The sequence below is a fragment of the Onychostoma macrolepis genome, chromosome 03, assembly GCF_012432095.1.
Source record: "Onychostoma macrolepis isolate SWU-2019 chromosome 03, ASM1243209v1, whole genome shotgun sequence".
NCBI classification, from domain to species: Eukaryota; Metazoa; Chordata; class Actinopteri; order Cypriniformes; family Cyprinidae; genus Onychostoma; species Onychostoma macrolepis.
In genome coordinates, this window is record NC_081157.1 from 8,006,815 (window position 1) to 8,028,083 (window position 21,269).

Here is a 21,269-nt window from a genome sequence, read left to right on the forward strand (position 1 = left end):
GTCTTGGGAAATGAGGAAGAGGCAAAGTAGACCCAAAGTGTGAATTTGGTTACATAATCTGCACTTTTTATAGTAAATATATCACATATGTATAAAACAAATCATACACTACCTATATAACAAGCAAAATTGGATTGTTGATAGTTCTTCCAGTTCCTGCATCAGAGTCAGAGGTGTCACTAGTGGGGGAAAACTGAGTACAGTGGGCCCAAAGTTATAAAACGACCCCCAAGGGCCACCACAGTTTCCACCAACCCCCCAGACTGCACTTACAAGAGGTCTAATGCAATAAACTGTATAAAGAAGACAAGAAGACCTAGCAACTGCACTGGCCACAGCTCTTGGCTTGTAGTTTTCTGTAGTAAAGCAATAGTGAATGTTTACATTTATTTAATTAGCAGTCTGGAAATGTTAGCAATTCTGAATACTACATTCAAACCAGATTGGCAAATAAGCTTAGCATAAGTGTAAATGCAGTAGAGAAAAGAGATTTTAGGCAGGAAGTGTCTAGATCACACTAACAGATAGCTTTGTCCCGATAATATATTGACCTCTTAGATCTCTGGATCATCTGTAGAGGCTTAATCGTACTAACTGGAAGGCTAGTTAACAGAACATTGCAGTAGTCCAGTTTTAAGCTTTACAGTATACAGACAGGTATGGTCTGATTTCTGTTTTTACTACTGCAATGTTGCTTGAATTGATTGTTCTATGAAATTGCTTGAGGAATTTAGTGTCTCCAAGGATGGAAACTTTATAGCAAAAATGTTGGTAACGCTTTAACAATAATAATAATAATAATAATACATTTTATTTAAGGCGCCTTTCAAATCACTCAAGGTCACCGTACATCAAGGAACAATAAATAAAACAACAACAATAAATAGCAACAATATCAATGAACCTTGAAAAGAAAAAGAAAACAGCAGTTCACCCCACAAAAAAACAAAAAAACAAAAACAAATTCAGACTTGAGTGCAGACAGTAATCATGTAGGATAAGCTATTCTGAATAAGTGAGTTTTGAGTTTAGCTTTGAATTGGGAAAACGAGTCTAAATTGCGGATGGTAGCTGGGAGGGAATTCCAAAGGCGAGGGGCAGCATGGCTAAAGGCTCTATGACCCATAGTTGTTAAACGAGCCGTGGGTGTATAGAGAAGACCCATTGAGGAAGAACGAAGCATTCAAGAAGGAGCGTAGGGCTGAATGAGATCTGAGAGATAAGTTGGAGCGAGGTTATGGAGAGTTTTATATGTAAGAAGAAAGATTTTAAATTCAATGCGAAATTTGATGGGAAGCCAATGTAGTTGTTGAAGAAACTGAATGGGAGTGAAAACTTTTTAATTGTACAAACTGTGTACGATTGGAAAGGTATGAAGTAAACCAAGTGAGAGGAGTACCAGAAATACCAATAGCAGATAAACGGTTTAACAAGATATTGTGTGAAATGGTATCAAAAGCTGCACTCAAATCAAGCAAAACAAGAACAGATAAGGACCCACCATCAGCAGCCATTAACAGATCATTAGTTACTCTCACCAAGGCGGTTTCTGTACTATGCTTAGGGCGAAATCCTGACTGAAAACACTCATATAAGTTATTATTACTAAGGTGAGCTTGAACCTGTGCTGCAACTGCTTTTTCAAGTATTTTCGAAATAAATGGAAGATTTGAGATGGGACGGAAATTATCTAAATTGTTAGGGTCTGCACCAGGTTTTTTGAGCATTGGGGTTATAGCAGCTATTTTAAAAGATGATGGAACAGTGCCAGAACTAAGGGAAGTTTGAACAATACGAGTTATAAGAGGAGAAAGAGAAGGAAGACAGTCTTTTACCAGGTGAGTTGGTATAGGATCAAGTAAGCATGTGGAAAAATTAGATTTATAAATAAAATTAGAAATTTCTAATTCAGATGGCAGGGTAAAAGAAGAGAAAAGAGTAAGAGGGGAATCGATTGAAATGCTACATAATGAATTACAATATGGGTTAGCCGGAGAGGCCAGCTGTTGGTGGATAGCAGTTATTTTGTTACTAAAAAAAGACATGAATTCAACACATTGAGCAGTGCAGTACAGGTGTGCAGGAAGGCTGTCAGGTGGTTTCAGTATACGATTTACAGTGGAGAACAAAGCTTTAGTATTACAATCTCCAGACTCAATTAAATGTGAATAAAACCCATATTTGGCAGCAGAAAGAGCATCTTTATAAAGATGAACATGTTCGTTATACAGCTCTCTATGTACCATAAGTCCAGTTCGTTTATAAAGGCGTTCTAAACGCCGCCCACAAGTTTTTAGCTGATGAAGTTCAGGAGTAAACCAGGGCACAGAGTTAATGAAAGATACAGTCCGAGTTTTAAGAGGTGCAAACTTATCCAGGAGCTGTCGTAGTTCAGAATTATAAAAGGAGACCAAATCATCAGAGGAAGAGAGATGGTCACTGTATGGAAGGTCAGTGATTGCAACAGTAAAAGCTGAGGGGTTGATCTTTTTTATATTCCGGAATGTCATAGAACGTTGTTGCTTGGATCTAGAGTGTGTAACATTTACATTGAAAGAAAGCAATTTATGATCGGATAAGGGTATTGCAGTTGCCGTACAGTCCAGAGGTATAACACCTGAACAGCAAACAAGGTCCAGAGTGTGACCTTTAGAATGGGTCGGAAAGTCCACATATTGCTGGAGACCAAAACTGTCCAGGCAGGAAATGAAATCCTTTGTGAGTGAGTTACTAGCAGTGTCCACATGAATATTAAAATCGCCCAGTAGAATAATATTAGGTGATAAGGTACACAGTGAAGTTAAAAATGCACAAAATTAATCTAAGAATGCATTACAGTATTTGGGAGGTCGATAAACAACAGCTAAAACTGTAGGTGTTGGACCACTGATAGATAAAGCAACTGATTCAAAAGAAGCGTACATTGATACAGACAACGGAGATACTTTATAAGTCGATTTGTGAAGTATGGCTAGACCTCCGTCCACGTCTGGAGATACGAGGTTGCGAAATATAAACAAACCCCGGGGGACACGCATGATTCAACTCTAAAAAGTCATTCTTTTGCTGCCAGGTCTCAACCAAACAGAATAAATCGAATTTACGATCATCCACAATGTCACTGATGAAGAGACCCTTGTTAGAGAGTGAACGTACATTAAAAAGTCAGATTTTGAGCTCATTACCACCCAGTGAAGGGCTAGCTGATCTGGCTAAGCTAGCCAAGACACTCTGATCAACAATCCGCCGAGTATTCCTCGCTGCTCGCGGAGCTGAGGTCCAGAATGACCGTATAGCCTTCGAGTCATCATACCTGAAACCCCGTCGAGACCCACAATGGCTGTATTTCGGGCGGGGATGGTATTCACTCAACCCGGAAGTTATATATTATATATATCAATATATATATCTTTAGATTATAACCCGCAAAGAACTACGTAAGTATACTGAATTTACAGTGTATGTTTCTGTAATTATAGTGTACCTATATAGAACGTACATGTAGATATAAGGGAACAATTGGGTTACATTTAGGTAATAAGGGGGTAACAACCAGATATGCAACCTGCAAAGAACTGCGTAATGCCCATCATCCGCTGCATAGCACCATGTCTAGGCAAAAGAGCACATTCAGTGACAGAATGCTGTCTGTGTCTTGTTCTACAGAGAGATGAAGAATTTCGTTCCCTCAGGCGATACGGCTGTTTAACTCTTCTTTTTGAGCAGTGTAATATTATTTATAAGGTTTTATCCTTTATTTATCAATTTTAGCTTCAGAGAACCAAATCGTAGAAATTCGGTTTTGATCTGATTAATTGATATTAATCAATATTGTATAATTTATACCCTATTAACAACTCGTCCCGCGAGTATTAATATAGTATAAATCAGCAATGCTTCTTATTGTTGATAAGAATACAGAATTGATTGGGAAATTTGCCTGAGCAACAGGTAACACGATCTATGGCAAATAATTTAACGATTTGAAAATCAAGGCACCAGACTATTCATTAAAAATGAATCGAGCGTTTATTTACTATTCTAAGGCACACTACAAATAACCAAAACACATACACACACACATACACATATTATGGCAAGATCAAAGCAGTTTGAAGGAAGGTAACTATTCTCTTCTCTTGAGAATTAAGGACGACCTTATGGGGACGTCACAAACGGAAGACTCAGTTATTGTTATCTTTTAACGATTCATTCAATTCAACCAGCTTCAGTTAATAAGAGATTTGTCTGTTTTACTTGCTGTGAGTTTGAAGTTGAATTGAAGGCTGTACTTCTTGAAGGGTTGCTGAAGGGAAACCCAGGACCTTTCCTGCTGACGTTTTGTTGTCGCGTGACGTCACTCGGGATTCCTCCTTTGGATTGGATGACTCTCTGGCAGCGCGCGAATAGCGAGTTTTGAAGTTCTTACGCAGCAGCTTTGCAAGTTTTCTTTGGTCAGACGTGGCCAGGGTGTCGAAGTCTCTTGATGATCAGCCAGATGTTTCACAGCACGATCGAGGGGCAACGCCCAGACTTTCAGCCACGTTTCTTGCAGTTGCACCAGTTGTTTCACCCCGTTCTTTGTTCTGAGCTTGGGTTCAAAGTTGGGGTGTCTGTTTTTATCGGACAGAATTAAGTCCATCCTAGTCACTGTCTGACCCAATCACATTGTCTCTGTAGGGCGGAGCCCCGCCCAACATGACTAATATTTTGTGCATACATTATCTGCTCATAAATATGTCACCTGAGCCACAATATCCTAGCAGATTTCTACAAAGTGTTATAATCATACCTTGTGATGCTAAAAGTCAACATTCATCTATTTCAATGTACTGGAATCAGCATAACGTGTAATTTAATATCAAACATGAGATACTTATATTGAATACCTATAATTTTATCTACTAAACGAGTTAAGTCATAGATTAAAAATATCCTAAATTCTGATAACTACAGTCAGATATATGAAACATAAAATACCACATTCGTATATGTATTGTCTCTTAGATATATTGCTTTTAATAGCAGCAGTCTTTTCCAAATTGTGCTTTTGAAAGAAACTCTGTGTGACTAGAGTTTCTTTGTTGTCCGAGCACAAGAGGCGGCATCGTCTTGGAATGCAACTTGGAAAAGGGGGTTTGCTCTGGGGTCACCAGGATGTCTGTGCTGTAGGTTTGTTCAAGTCTGGTTAACATATATCTGTCTTTCCTTGTTGATACCATCATTGAATTATGGTCAAAAGCAGTCAGGGGATTTAGGGAGGGTCTGAGCTGGAACATATCCAGATCCCACGTGCTTTGTACTGTCTGTTTATTCAACTTTATTTATGGTAAACTGGTCAAGACCAACATTGAAAATCCTGTGCTTCAAAGAATGGCCAGATGTTCTCCTCCCAGCTTCATGAGATGATAAGGAGAACAGACAGGAAACTTAGTCAGATACCTGGGCGTTGGGTTGGTCATTTGTAACTTTTACGAGCTGATGAAATTAGATTAGTTTCCAGTGGAATGTGACTTAAGTTACACATGTGTGTGCGTTCTTTTCGACCAGGTTCTACAGCAGGACTGAATTTATAATTTTTTTTAATAAATATATTGTTCATTTTTAATATTTTGTTGAGAATCCTTTGCAGGTAATGACTGCCTTAAGTCTGGAACTCATGGACATCACCAAAGACTGGGTTTCCTCCTTTGTGATGCTTTGCCAGGCCTTTGCTCCAGCAGACTTCAGTTGTTGTTTGTTTGTGGGTCTTTCTGCCTTTAGTTTTGTCTTCAGCAAGTAAAATGCATGCTCAATCGGGTTGAAATCAGGAGATTGGCTTGGCCATTGCAGAATAATCCACTTTTTTACCTTCAAAAACTCCTGGGTTGCTTTTGTTGTATGTTTTGGGTCCTTGTCCACTTGTACTATGAAGCGCCGTCCAATCAACTTTGCTCCATTTGGCTGAATCTGGGCAGACAGTATATCCCTATACACTTCAGAATTCTTCCAGCTGCTTCTGTCTTCTGTCACGTCATCAACAAACACCAGTAACCCAGTGCCACTGGAAGCCATGCGTATTCATGCCATCACACTGCTCCACCATGTTTACAGATGATGTTGTATGCTTTCTGCGTACTTTTTTCTTCCCGTCATTCTGGTAAAGGTTGATCTTAATTTCAGCTATCCAAAGATTGCTTTTCCAGAAGTGGTCTGGCTTTTTTCTATGTTTTTGGCAAAGTCTAATCAGGCCTTGTTTGCACCTTGTGGTGAACCTTCTATATTTGCTCTTGTGAAGTCTTCTCTTGATTTTAAACTTTCACAGTGACACGTCTACCAACTGGAGAGTGTTCTTCTCTTGGCTGGATGTTGTGAAAGGGTTTTTCTTTATCATGGAGAGGATCCTCTGATCATCCACCACTGTTGTCCTCTGTGGACGTCCATGCCTTTTATGCTGCTGAGTTCTCCAGTACATTATTTTTTTCTCAGAATGTACTAACCTGTTGATTTGGCCACTCTGAATGTTCCTGCTATTTCTCTGATGGATTCGTTTTGTTTTTGAAGCCTAACAATTGTCTGTTTCACTTGTATGGAGAGATCTTTTGACCGCATGATGTGGGTTCACAGCAACAGCTTCCAAATGCAAATGGTACACTTAGAATCAACTCCAGACCATTTACCTGCTTAATTGATGTAGAAATAACGAATAGCACACAACTGTCCATGAAACAGCTTTTGAGTCAATTGTCCAATTACTTATGGTCCCTTGAAAAAGGGGGGAGGTACATATTTAAGAGCTGTAATTCCTTAACCTTTCCTCCAATTTTGATGAGAACACTCTCGAATTAAAGCTCAGAGTGTGTCTATAATCAAATATAAGATCATTATAACTGTAACTGTAGTGTCTTCTGTCTCTTTCTGAAGAATTACGCACAATCTTGAAGTTTGATGCCAGAAGAAAAGACTTTATTATCTATATAGCGAGAATAAAGCCGAGATCCTTTCTGCAGAAAAGTCTCTCGAATGTCTCTGGGCTTTGGTATATATACAAGATTTTAAGGCGGGTTTTCTATACATTAGAAGCCCCTCTCATGCATACCATTCTACATTTCGCTTGCGTATGCAATCCTATCTCTTCCTTGGGAGCTGAGACTTCCTAGACTTGTTATGGTAAAAGAAAAAGCTCCCCTACATTTTTCCAGATGTTTCCTGTTTGTACATTTTAGCCACGTAGGCACTTTTAACACAGAGGCCTTTAGAACATAATGGAGGATTAAAAAGGATATATAAATGGCAAGATTCACCTTGATTATACTTGATTAGTTCAGATCATTAATAATAAAAATCTTCTTCATAACTTTGGTCAACAGCTAAAATAATAAAAATTGTGCCTGTGTCCAAATATATATATGAACCTAACTGTGTACACACACACACACACACACACACACACACTGCTGGAGTAAATAAAAAAATGTTTCATGAAATGCAATTACATCAAATCTGAACCTTCATCTTTTAAAAATATCTAACAATTTTAATTTTTTTAACAAACAAGTGACATATGCAACAGAAATCCACCTCTCGGTTCCTTCATCAATACAGTGATCATCACTGACCTGTGAAAGCAAAAAGCCTGAGGAAGCCTTCGCGTTGCTGATGCACAAATTGTTTATGTACTTTGGAACTTGAAGGATGTGTTGAAATCAATGTTGTCACACCAGTAATTATTACATCATGCAACCCATTTCATCATCCTCCAATGTACAACAAAGTATAACAATCATTTACTGTATGTATGTATGCTCAATATATGATCACCATAAACTCTAATGCTAAACACAAACATGCTTGTATTTCTTGAAAACTGACTGAGTCCTGGTTTTGGCCAAACCACAAAACTAAACCCAGTGAGAGTCAAATCTGTTGCATGACAGCAGAGCAAACTTTCAGAAAATAGTCAGCTGTTGTAAGAAATTACATTTAGCTTCAGAGAGCAAGTGAAAAAAGCCTTTCTTCTGCCTAATCTAAAAAAACAGGTGCAGACTCATTGACCTTAAAAAGAAAGCTACAAGAAGTCATAAGTTTTTTAAGCAGTCTGGTCCACACGTTATGTGTTTGGAAACGCAGCTAATAGGTGTGTTCAACTTGAAGCGGCGCTGCGCAGAATGATCAGTGTATGACATCAAAGTCTGCTCTCTTATCGCTCTTGCGGTACTTTGATGTCATTCTGCGCAGCGCCGCTTCAAGTCGAACACACCTATTGAGATGAATGGGGGAAAGTCACGTGAGAGGAGATATTATTGGATATGATCGGTTATGATTGGATGTGATTGGTTCGTGTGATAAATCCCGCCTCTTGTTATCGTGCAAGCTCTCGGCGTGAATGAAGAAAATAGGCTTGCTTGAGATGCGCCTCGCCTTGCCTGAAATGTAGGCGAGAGCAGGCGGCTGCAGTGAGGGGAGGAGTGAAATAAGCGCAGTCATGACGGACAGTTCTGAGCTCTCGAAGTGGAACAGATACCTACCCCAGATAGCACACGAACGTCTGCAAGATGTATGTTAAAGATCTCTTGATCTGGAAAGCATCTGCTGTGTACAAATGTCTGACAGACATCTTTCAGATGTCAGTTTTAAATGCATTCTAAATCATAAACATCTTAAAGACATCTAATAGATGTCTATTTGACATCTAAAAGGAGACGTATTGCAGATGAGCAAACACCCTAAAAAATATGTCTTGCAGATGTAAATGTGATAATTAATACATTACAAAAACATTTAAAAAAATTTAAATTTACCTTACAAAAGAAGGTCATCATGCTCCTCTGCTGCACTGTCCATCATCTCCCCTGTCTCCTCTCCATCTCTGTACATCCCAACATTGAAGCGCTGCAACATCTCCTGGCTCGGGACAAAGTCTTTGCAGCAAATGCAGAGTCTTCGCCGTAGCGAATGCACAATATACTATTGAGAGTCTTCTGGCCCATTCTGTTCAGTTTAGATTTTACATGGTTCATTTGAGAAAAAACCCTTTCAACGTCAGCATTGCTCAAAGGCATTGCAAGAAGGGACAGTGCAAACAGGGCCAGATCTTTAAAACATTGCTCCCCACTACTGTCCTTGTAGTTAAGAACTTCAGTCCAGAACTGTTCTGCTTGACAGTTATCCTTTGTTTTCCACTCCTGGAAGTTGATTGCCTGATACTGTGCATCCAGGGCCCCGAGATCACCAGTGTACATTTTCAGCATGGATACTGTGGCTAACTGTGGTTTGTTCTGTGATAGAATCACTGATGGGCTGAATGATGTCATGGATTTCCAGGTATTGATATTTGCAGGGAGCCTATTCTGCACCTGCTTTGCACCCGCTTCCAGAAGGAAATCCCGGCATCTGTTCTTCATATTTGTTTCAATGGTGCTGTCAAACTTTGCTTCACCAAGAGCAATAGAAAACTGCACAACAAAATTAACAGCACACACGGGCAGATGATTGGCTGTGTCATTCAAATTGACATCAAGGAGTTTGGAATCAGAAGGAGGAATGGCACTGGGTGTGATTACTCTTGAGAAGTGTATGAAAAAATGACTGTAGGCAGGCCAGCATTTTGAATGCATTCCCATTTTCAAGTTGAAACAATTTGTTGACTCTAGAAAACTCATGTAAGATGGGCATAATAAACTCCAGGTACAGTTTGTTCAATGGATCACAGTACATCTGGTAGAGTACTTCTGCATCATAGCATCGTTTTGCATCTTTGCACAGGTGAAAATGTAACTTCAGCTCATCCCATTGCTTTAGTACATGAACACAGCAGTCATATATGGACAGCCATCTAGTGCCTGAAAGCTGCACTAGCATCAGTGGCGTTTCAGTGTGAAATTAAAAACTCGAGATTGTGAGGCAGTGTTTCAACGGCTTTGCTGGCACAAAGTTGAATTGAATGACACACGCACTTAAGCAGTTGCAGTTTCTCATTCTTTTTGAGAAGGTGAGTATAAACAGAGTTTTTCCGTCCAACCATGACACTACAGCCATCAGTTCCGATGCCAACACACTTCTTGAAATCAAGACCAATACTGTCAAGAAACTCCGTCAGTGTTGTCGCAATTGCTTCTGCTGCCTCTCCCTGCATATCCACTAAGCCCAAAAATGTTGAAACAATTTTGTTCAATGAGACACTGAAATAACGCACTACTACACACAGCTGCTTTACCGTAGCAACGTCTGTGCTCTCATCGATCACCAGTGAATACTGAGTCTCTCCGATATCTTTTAACAAGTCTTTGAACATGCATGGAGCTATGACGTTGTTGATAAGTGCTGTACATTTTGTACGATGGATGCTCAAGTCCTTTTCAAAGGCTGAATTTACCAGTTCACCCAAGTGATCAACTGAACTGACTGCTGTGTGACAAGCGATATAACATGCTAGCTGAAGCTCAGCCTTTTGATTTACAGTCGAAGATTTTGACATTGTAAAACTGATGTCCGTTAGACGTGTTGACGAAAATGGCTTGGAATTTCTCTTGTGTTTGTCTGTGCTTGCATGTTGTAGGAGATCTGCATGGTGAGCACGAATCTCAGTTTTACAGTACCTGCACATCGCTTTACTTTGATCACTGACCACTTGACCTATCCAGTCTTTAAGTTGTGTATCCTTTTCCCAGTCTTTGTTGTACTTTTTGCCATACTTGGACCACTTTGTTGGCGGCATGTTTGTGAAAATTTACATGAAGTTCCTAAACGTAAGTTAGGGAGGAGCGAGCCCATCTAATCTTTCAATCAACAGCCAGAGTATATAAGCAGCTGCTTACCTCTCTCCGGTCTCAGCTGCTCTAGCATCCCTCCACCTCCCCAATCTCCACCTTCTTCTTAGGTACCTTGCCCTTTGTAATCACCTTATATCATGTCCCTGGGGGGTTTATCAGAGCTCGAGTTGAAGCTGCTTCATCGAGCCACTCATCAGTGGACAGCAAGCCAAATAAGTTTACTCTATTTCCTAATGATTATATGGGCAAACAAACTCGTTAAATGTTTATTACATCAACTACTGGCTTGGGATTAGCGTCACATGCCTTCACGTTGAGCGTGATTTTACTCCAATGAGGAGGAGGGGGTGGAATATTTGACGAATTAGGCTACAGCATTTATATTATTGCACTGATTGGCTAATAACTGAGAGCAGACGAAATGTCAATAGGCCTTTATCACACTTCCGCGTTCGAAAAGCGGAAGATTCAAATAGTAGCGTAAAAGAACTTCTGCCGCAGGCTCTATCAATGGCTTTGCCCATAGCACGGCTTTGTTGTGGATTATTTATGTAGAATTCAGCACAGATACGTCTTCTAAAGACACCAATCTCAGTTTACAACAATTAATTGAGTATTATGAAACGAAGGAATATGTTGTCACGATATCCAGATGCGTATTTCATGACTTAAACAGGAGCGCGCGAGCCATACTGTATGTGTACAGGCAATTCTTCACAGTCTGATCACCTTATTTCAACACACAACAGCGAGAAAACTATATAAACAACATATCATATTAATGAGCATTAGAAATAGCCAAATCTTAAAACATTACTATAGGCTGTATGATTAAATGAAAGGTTTAGGGCAAACTTGTATTAAACATGCTCACATTTTTTCACGCGCTGACTTTATGATGCAATCCTCTATATTTGCATCAAATTTAAGAAATATTTTCAGCCCATAGACAATAATTAAAAATAAGTTTGATCATCTTAATCGAGTTATTCTCTGTGATTGCGTGCAACGATTGAATATCATTATACTGTGAACAAGAGCGGGAGGTTAATCACAATAAATATAATTCAAAAATAAACTAAATAATATTAAAATTAAATCAGTCCGAGTATTCCTCTGGCAGTAACTTGAGCTGTTTGCTCTGTATTAATCTGACTGGCAACACCGCAGCTGACAGTCGTGTCGCTCAGATTGGCTCATGTTACACATTAAAATGAAGGATGACATGATAAATGGTATGGAATCGGTATAAATATGCAGTTTTAACATTGACGTTTATTGCATCAATGTTCAACTAAACTAAATTAGTTTAATTTTCTTCTCAAAACTGCCGTCTGTCCATTGACAATAAAGCGGGCGGAAATACCTTTACGCTACTAATCGGAGCCAGATGTGATGACACGCGGACTGTGATAAAGGCCTATCAAAGAACTAGAGGAAACGGCGACCATAAATGTAAAGAAACTAAGTTGCTTGTCAGATTTCCCTAACAAACGACCATATTTTTAAAAATAAGCCCAAAAAACTGCAACCTGCGACCAGTGATTTTTTTCCCCAAACTTTACAAAAAAAGAAGCCCAAAGTCGCGTATAATACGCGGACTTGGCAACTGTGGTGCTGCCTTGTTGGCAGAAGTTATTTACACTGACTTCACCCATCAGCGTGTGATTACAACGCATTACAGAAGATACTGGCTGGGTCCGAAACCGCATACTCTCTTGAGTAGGTACTTATTGTGAATAAGTACTTACTTTTCAAGGGTAAAAAAGTACGTTCTTTCCCTGAATCTGCCTTGTTAGCTTTGTCACGTGACTTATGACATCATCACAAGTGCAAAGATTTAAAGAGGCCAAGCTAGATTCTCGCAAATACCTTCATCAATTACGTGACTTACCTGCTGGTTTGATCGCCGCGTTTTCATTTATTATGCCGTTCCAAATCTCAGTACAAAGGAGGCATCGTGCTGCTGCTCAAAAAGCACGCCTTTGGAGACGTTTGTTGATTTTATATTCAGAAAATGTAAGTAAAAAGTAGCTATTTATTGTATTCCTGCAACCACTTACACACGTGCATGATAGTATACTTATTTGTAATAGATTTTTTTTTTACTTAGAATTACACAGACAGATATGTCACATCGTGGCAATTTATTGAATTCACAATATTCAACTACAGACAATGTGAGTACATAAATAGGTTTAATTTTTTTCAAGAAAAGATGAATAAAGATGACTGTTTTATTGACAAAAACAGAATATGAATAAAATGAAAAAAAAAACATTCCAATGAATAAATACATTATACACAAGTATTAATTTACACTGCACAAATGTATTGTTCTATGAACAATGTACACATCAACAGATGGTGACCCCCACATCATCTTACTGCCACCTGAACAGAGCTGTGCCAATCCTGCAGCTGTATTTTGATGAGGCAGTTGAGCTCCGTAATGACCTCCGTCTTTCTCGCCAGTCCATCTTGTCCCTCACTGCTGCAATTAGGCTGGATTCTGACCATGGATGGGAAAGGGACATTGAGGTGCTGCTGTTCCTCTTCTGGCTTGGTCATGCGGCGTCCTTCAGGGTGGTGTCTCGGACCTTCGATATCCCCAAATACTCTGTGCATGTTATTGTGCACAGAGTGAGCTCTGCAATCATCAGGATTTTGTGGACGGTGATTGCTTTCCCAACCGGTGATGACCTGGTAGTGGCAGGAGAAAGTTTTGCCCAGCTGGCAGGGTCACCAGCTTTCAGCTCAGCAGGAAGCTGTTTCACTCCATTCAGCTACAGGCCATCACTGATCACCGTGGAAATTTATTGACATCTTTGTGGGATATTCTGGGCCCATGCACGATGCCAGGGTGCTGAGGAACAGCCCTGTCTATACTGACAGCCTTTATCCACCTGCGGGTAAGTGCATCCTCGGGGATGGTGGCTACCCTTGCCTGAGTGCACCTATCTGCCTCATCACCCCATACAGGGAGCCTGTTAAGAACGCTTTACAGGCTCGCTTTAACAGCAAGCACTCTCGTGCCCAGAACATCGTCGAGAGAGCTTTCGGGATGATGAAAACATGCTGGCGCTTTGTTTTCTTTAAGGCCATGGAAGTGAGCCCTGCCTTTGTGATTGAGGTAATTGCATGCTGTGCTGTACTCCACAATATTGCTCTTCAAAATGGGGACATTGTTGAGCCAGAGGTTGGGGAGAATAATGATGATGCCCCCCTCTGAAGCCCAGAACCCCGAAACAAAATCAGGAGCACATGTACGGGACAATCTGGCTGCTGCTGTATCTGCTCCAGACATTTGTGTTCAGGGCCGCTGCTGGCCAAATGGATGCCCTAAGCAGAATAGGCCCTTTTCACAATGACGTCAGAAAACTTCCGCCTTTCCTCAAAGCAGTGTATACGCACTTCCGTTTAACCGTACGCGCGCTGGATACCTCAGGAAAATGTTGGAAGTTGGAACTTATTAACTAACAACACGAAAGGTAAAGTTCAGAATAATAATGTTTAGGTATTTACCGGGTTTTTTATGTTAATTCGTTTGATAACGTTAATGATTATTTCCAGTTTTCCTTTCTTTAACGTGTAACTGCCTTGGTTGGGAAAGTAGGCTAACGTTAGCTATCAGCTAAAAATAAAAACATGCATCGCTCTCAGCCTGTGTTGCCTTAAGTTTACTAATAAGAGTTAACTTTTTATTTATTATACATTAATGTATATTCCAGCACTGTTGTTTAGAATAACTCCCTCTTAATAAAAGCTAAATGTTAAACCATTTTTATATGCTGATGTGATTCATTATTCATCTTTCAACAGTTTTCCATCCAACAAGCATGGCACAGTCATCTTGTAGATGTTATTGCAGTGTTCCTTGTTGTTCGAACAACAAACAGAAATTTCCTTATTTAAGTTTCCACGATTTTCCAGTGGACACAGACACACGTGCCCGTTGGATTAGGGCGATCAAAAGAGATGAGGGACCGAGTTTTCAAATCCTTCGTGGGAGTACCTATGTGTGTAGCCAGCACTTTGCCCCAGAGGATACATGTACATCAGCCAGTGGACGAACCAGGATTAAAAAAGGAGCAGTGCCGTCTAGATTCTCCTGGAATGATTGGGGTAAAGGTAGGATAGTATTAAGTCTGGTAATATATTAAATTGAACAAAACATCACAATTTATTACATTATATAATTACTGTGCTTTACAGTTTATTACACTAGTATGAAATGCATGAAGAAAATATGAATGTATGGGGTTGAGTATTAAGCCTGTTTAGCACTTTTTATACAGCTTGCATTAGTCTATATAAAAAGTATAATAAATCATCCTGTTATTAAAATTGCCATTTGTTAGTTGCATTTGTGGTGGTATTATAAATGGTGTGTAGTTTTTGGGGCCAGTGAAATGATTACCAAATATCAATAATGACGATTATACGTATCAATATATTTCACATCTCTAGGAAGAGGCTCACATGCTCGGCAGTCAGTTTACCAGAGATCAAGGAAGCATTTTAGGGCTGCTGTCCTTGATGAATCTCAGGAGATGCCTGTCCCAGGAGACATCACAGAGGAGGCACTGTCTGCAGGTGGAGTGGCTAAAGATCATGACTATGCCTATCATCCTTCTCCTGGTTAGTATTACAAAAGAGTAACAGGTTTTTGTGAACATTTTCAGTGAAAATGGATAGATGAATAAATGATGATGCTTTTTCTACCTTTTAAGGGAAACTGGATAGTGCTGCACGGAGAATTCAAGAGTTGGAGCTTCAGGTTTTGTCACTAGAACTTGAAATCCAGCAGCTGACAGTTAAGCAGCTGAAGCCGCTGATTTTCAAGTTCTGTGTCACAGATGAGGACTTCCGTTACTACACGAGGTTCAGCTCAAAGGAGGTCTTCACTGTGTTTTGGGAGTCAGTTTACCCCTCCGCTTCAAGGCTTTTGTACTGGTCCAAGGCACAGCGAACAGATCATGAGACACCTAGCCCTCAACGAAAACTTCAGCTCATTGATGAACTATTCATGTTTCTCTGTCGTTTTGCAGCTGGGCTTCAGGAGAAAACCTTGTCGTCCATCTTTGAGGTCAGCTTGTCTACAGTTAGTCGCATCATTTTAACATGGACAAGCTACCTTTACCAGGTTCTTGGCTCACTACCATTGTGGATGACAAGAGAGCAAGTGCAGGCCACAATGCCTGACAAGTTCGAGCTCTACTGCCCTCAGGTGAGAGTGATAATTGACTGCACAGAGATCCGTTGTGAAACAGCATCTTCTCTCTTACTGCAGTCAGAAAGTTTTTCCAACTATAAAAACCACACCACCTTTAAAGGTCTAATTGGCATTGCCCCATGTGGGGTTATCACATTTATATCTAAACTGTACACAGGCTCCATCTCAGATTTAGAAATAACTCGGCAATCGCAGATCTTGCAGTTACTTCAACCAGGAGATGGAGTAATGGCTGATAAGGGGTTCCAGATTGAGAAGATGCTGTCAGAGGTGGGGGCAACACTCATCATCCCTCCGCTGAAGAAATCTGCTCAGCTCAGCTTGGAGGATACCCAGAAGACCCAGGCTATTGCCCGCCTGAGAATTTTAGTTGAGAGGGCCATACGCAGGGTGAAGGAGTACCATATTTGGGATGGGCTTGTTCCTCTTTCAATGGTCGGATCAGTCAATCAGCTGTGGGCCATATGTTGCTTGATGTCAAACTATCAGGGACCTCTTGTTATCAAAGGGGACAAACCAGTCTGAAGTGTTTCCTCTCAATCCCACTATTAGCTGTTTGAAACTGTGTATATAGACTGTAAATACAAGTGCCATGTAATATGTTTTTTAATTTGTTACACTTTCTATTTTTTTTCATTAATGTAGGGTTAAGTATATTTTCATATTTATTAATGAACAATGCTGTGAAGCATTCTGTAAAATAGTTTTTCCTGAGAAATGCATTTACACCTTTTTCATTAAAAGAACCAGAATATTTTTGAAACTTGCCTCTTTTATTTACACATTTGGTAAGAACTGTAGTGAAAGAAACTAATTAAGTTTCCATAGCAGCTCAAAGTGTATTCTACAAACAAGGTTAAAAGCAGTTTCTTGCAACCATGAAAACAAGCAAATAGGGACCAATAACAGACTAAAAGCCCACATACATTTACAGACAATGCAACATTGACTGAAATTGTAAACTTCAAAGATAATTATAAGAAAAAAGTATTTACAACAGAAATTACATATTACAAATTAATATAAAACTATTTACATTATGAAATTCTGTCTCAATGTAATGATATATCCATGTAGATGTTATGATAAAAATAATCCAGATTCTGTCGCATTGAGTTGATGATCTCCTCATCCCTAAAGATTATTTCAACTGTGAAGTCAGTGTGGGTATCTGTAATGAAATCACACCACTGAAGTCCGCTTAAGGCCAGCTGGCCTTGAACCTGATAATAATATTTGTGGGTTTTCTTAAGGCAGGCCTGGCCTTGAACTGTGATCAGGTGTTTAACTTGAGAAACCTCTTCAACATCGCAACTCTTTACCTCTGCCAATCCGAATGGTGGTGTTTCTCTTGGGTTGAAGACTTTGGCATCAGGGCTGGCTGCAAGGTGAGGTGCATCAGGGTGGATGATTATCCCACACTGTGTTACGGAGACATTACAAAATCTGAATATTGCCGAAGTATGTCAGGTTCCAGGTCCAGCCCTCTTTTCATAGCAGCTGTCTGGGGAGTTCCTCTCAGAATGCGAGCAGCTAAGGCTTTGGCAGTAGATGCCCCGCGGACATGGCATATTTCTCCAAATCTGCTGGCTGTAAGTCTGGGTTTGCGTACCTGGTTCCACAGCTGGCATTCTGACTGTGGTCGTGTTTCTGCCTCAATAGCAGCAGAGATCTCCCTTGACACCTTAAGGCTCTCTAAGTGGCATTGTTGCTTGTAGTTGGGCTCAAAATTTATTTGAAATTTAAAATTGTAACCATCAACAGGTAGCTGAGGAAATACAGGGGCACCATGGTGTTTAATAATGTCTCTACTTATCTCAGGAGGGCACTGGTAAGAGAGCACAGACCCAAATGGCACAGGGCCAAATTTAGAGTCCACAAAATTAAGACCTTCAAGCCTGTGTAGCAATTTGCAAATGCCTGGTTGTGGGCGTATGTCTTGCAGTTTCTCACCACTGGCCATGATGTGAGGATCTGGAAGAGGCCCTGACATAAAAGTGAGATGTCAAGTTTAATTTATATTTTACTATTTCACCCAACATTTCATATTTTAGCAGATACCGACACTTGTTCCAAAATGGATTTAATTTATTATTTTCTTCAAAATTCTACAAGCAATACCCATAATGACAACGTGAATGAAGAACATTATGGAAGAAAATAATGAATTAAATCCATTTTGGAACAAGTGTCGGTATCTGCTAAAATATGAAAATTTTGGAATAAGGCTGTCACAACAAAATGTGGAAAAAGTGAATCGCTCTGAATACTATCTGGATGCACTGTATACATTAAAGTGTAAGTGTTTTAACCTGCCCCAAATATATATTAAGAATTTGTCATAATTTTCAAAAGATAATATCAAATGAAGGCTTCTACAGAAAAGTAAAAAATACTAATCATTGTTCTGTTATAAATTAAAATGTTTGGACAGGTGTGGGTTCATTCAGTCTTACCACCATATGCTCTGTACAGTGTACATTTCACACCAGTACGGGCACGATTCTTGGTCTTCTTTGGTACTGGTTTACACACTACAATGTCATTTGTTGCTTCGGGTGCAATTCCCTGTAACATAATGATGATAAACTATTAATTGACGAAAGTAATTACAAACCACTAGTCCAACATCAGTAAATGTAATGAATATTAATGTCTTACCTGTGTCCTAGGCCGGTGCCAGGTCTGCAGTGAGCTGGTGCATGACAGTGGCAATGGCACTGTCTTGAAGCCCATGGTACTGTAGTGAGCAATTAGAAACAGTAATGCCACAATGTGATTGCACAGTGCTTTCCCAGCAGAGCAGGTACATGCCATGCATTTCAGTACCACAGGAACCTCTTTCGCATGAAATGTAACCTGTTAATAAAAGCATGAAGATATGTTTTTGCTGCACAACAATTTTACATTTCATTGGAGTAATGGAACAAACTTAAGGACTACAGTAAGTGTAGCTTTAAACATCAGCTTTTTTATTAATCACACAGAATATTTCTCAGTCTTTATTGTTCACAAACAACCCTCTTCTGTCTTAAATATATGTAAAGTTGTCTTTTGCAGTTTGTTTCCACAAACTAATTGACATCAGACTGAGAAACATACTGAACCACAATGGAACTTTGTGGGATACTGCAAAGTCTGCAACCGCAGCAGAACACAACAATCAGAAAAACCTGAAGGTGATGAGTCACCTCATCGACAACTACATTTGAAACTATTCCAAAGCAATGTTTTGGTAAAATGGCACAACATTAACAATGACTATGTTACCGACTTAACAATACACAATCTATAGCTAACATTGGTAATATGAAAACACGATTGCAACAAGGGTTTTGCGTTCTGTATTACACTAAATTAATCAAGAATATAAGGACTTTTAAGACTTTCTATTTGCAGAAGAGAAAGCTAACAACTACCGGTCCGTTATTCTAACTCCTCCGCTAACGTAAGCTGGGCTGGACAATACAAAAAAATGCTTACCTTTATAATCAAACAGGTACTGTTCAATGAAGAATTTGTATCCTTTATCAAGTTTAGAACGTGTCGTAAGCAAAAATTTGTCTGAAAGTCGCTGTACATCATCTAGATGTATTTCTGGCAGATGTAGAAGGGACTGTGTAAACTCCATAGCGTTTCACTATGCTGGCGGAAGTAACTATACACTGCGTTGAGTCAGAACGGAAGTTGCGTGACGTCATGTGAAAAGGGCCTATTGTATTGTTGTGCCCCTTCCGTCAAATATTATGGAAATAAAAATAATAATAATAATAAAAAATTAAGCAGTTTTACTATGATAAAACCATGGTTAATTTTTGTAAGGGTTGTGATGCCAACATGTTTTTGTTGAAGAAATTATAGAGGCTGTAGCATTTCTATGCAAAAAGGTGGCCAAAAATTAAAGATTATGTGGATATTTGAATTAGCCTATGTTTGGTCAATAATAAACAAGGATTTGATCGTCCTGTAACTGTAATAGCAGTAATTACCAGGCTAATAGTAAACTATTATTTGAAATAACAAAACCATGGTTAATTTGTGGTTACCATGGCTACAAGAACCGTGATTTTTGGTTTTATTCGTAGTAAAACCATGGCTAAGTTTTGTAAGGGAACATGGAAACTCAAGAGAGAATATTAGATGCGTTGTTGGTGGTTACATTATTGCCATCATTAAAACACGTTATTAACGTTAACAGCCAAAAAAAAGTTTCACAAGATTAAGAAAGTACCTGGAAGTAATGCACGGGCTTCATCTTTTGTTATTTTTCTTTTCTTGGCACTGGATTGCTGATGTCTTTTCCCGACTATAGTTGTCCATCAATTATGATCATTTGCAGTCAGCCGCAAACATAAGGTGTGAGGTGAGCGGTCACGAGTGCGGATGCGGGAATGGCGCGTCACGTGTGCTTAGACTGCTGCCTGTGTTCACCGTAAAATGCATTTTTTTATTTATTTATAATGATGCACATAAATAAAAATCTAAACATGAATATATATATATATATATATATATATATATATATGGGGCTGCTAAATCCCTTTAACATTTCAAGAGTGAAAACACTTTGCAATCTGTTGTGAACACATGATAAAAGCAGGTTGTTCCAGGTCGTGTATCACAGTGTTAAACCAGTGCCTCTCGAACAGCAGCTGGAAAACATCAGCATTGCGTCTGAGGAAGCTGAAGGACCTAATCCAGGAGATGGAGGAGAGGGAGGCTGAGAGAGAGCAAAATGCAACAGAGAGAAAGGAGAGACGATGGCCTGCACCTGTCCTAATCAAACACACCTGAAAAATTTAATCCAGTTTTTTTAGGATGATTTCAAAATTACAGATAGGTGTGTTTGATAACAATTGAAATTTAGGACCTGACTTAGGTGTCCCTGAGCTGTTTACATTCTATATACATTTAGTCGTGAGATAATAATAAAAAATAAATAAATAAAGCTATGTTTGTGTTTGGAAAAAGACTTGGAGAAACTTGTTCATGCCTTTATCACCAGCAGGGTGGATTATTGTAATGGTCTCCAAAGAAGACCATTAGACAGCTGCAGCTCATCCAGAACGCTGCTGCCAGGATTCTGACTAGAACCAGAAAATCTGAGCATATCACACCAGTCCTCAGGTCCTTGCACTGGCTCCCAGTTACATTTAGGATTGATTTTAAAGTACTTTTACTCATTTACAAGTCACTCAATGGCCTAGGACCTAAATACATTGCAGATATGCTCACTGAATATAATCCTAACAGACCACTCAGATCATTAGGATCGAGTCAGT

General features: G+C 39.5%; 2 protein-coding genes across 3 annotated transcripts; one reads left to right on the plus strand and one right to left on the minus strand.

Annotated features, from left to right (window-relative positions):
- Positions 1-14,595: 14,595 nt before the first annotated feature.
- Positions 14,596-16,569, plus strand: LOC131537564 (uncharacterized). 2 transcript variants are annotated; one of them, XM_058771111.1, is made up of 3 exons: positions 14,596-14,882; positions 15,222-15,392; positions 15,485-16,569. In XM_058771111.1, exons 2-3 carry the CDS (start codon positions 15,305-15,307, stop codon positions 16,510-16,512), a joined length of 1,116 nt encoding a protein of 371 aa, XP_058627094.1. In that variant the 5' UTR covers positions 14,596-14,882; positions 15,222-15,304; the 3' UTR covers positions 16,513-16,569. The 2 variants fall into 2 exon arrangements, with proteins under 2 accessions (XP_058627094.1, XP_058627096.1); XM_058771113.1 differs by having other exon boundaries at positions 14,596-14,876.
- Positions 16,570-17,039: 470 nt separating this feature from the next.
- Positions 17,040-18,869, minus strand: LOC131534265 (uncharacterized). The gene is made up of 4 exons (XM_058767059.1): positions 18,649-18,869; positions 18,444-18,555; positions 17,600-17,973; positions 17,040-17,408 (listed from the first exon to the last, which is right to left on the minus strand). The coding sequence occupies exons 1-4, from the start codon at positions 18,802-18,804 to the stop codon at positions 17,040-17,042; spliced, it is 1,011 nt and encodes a 336-aa protein (XP_058623042.1). The 5' UTR covers positions 18,805-18,869.
- Positions 18,870-21,269: the final 2,400 nt, after the last annotated feature.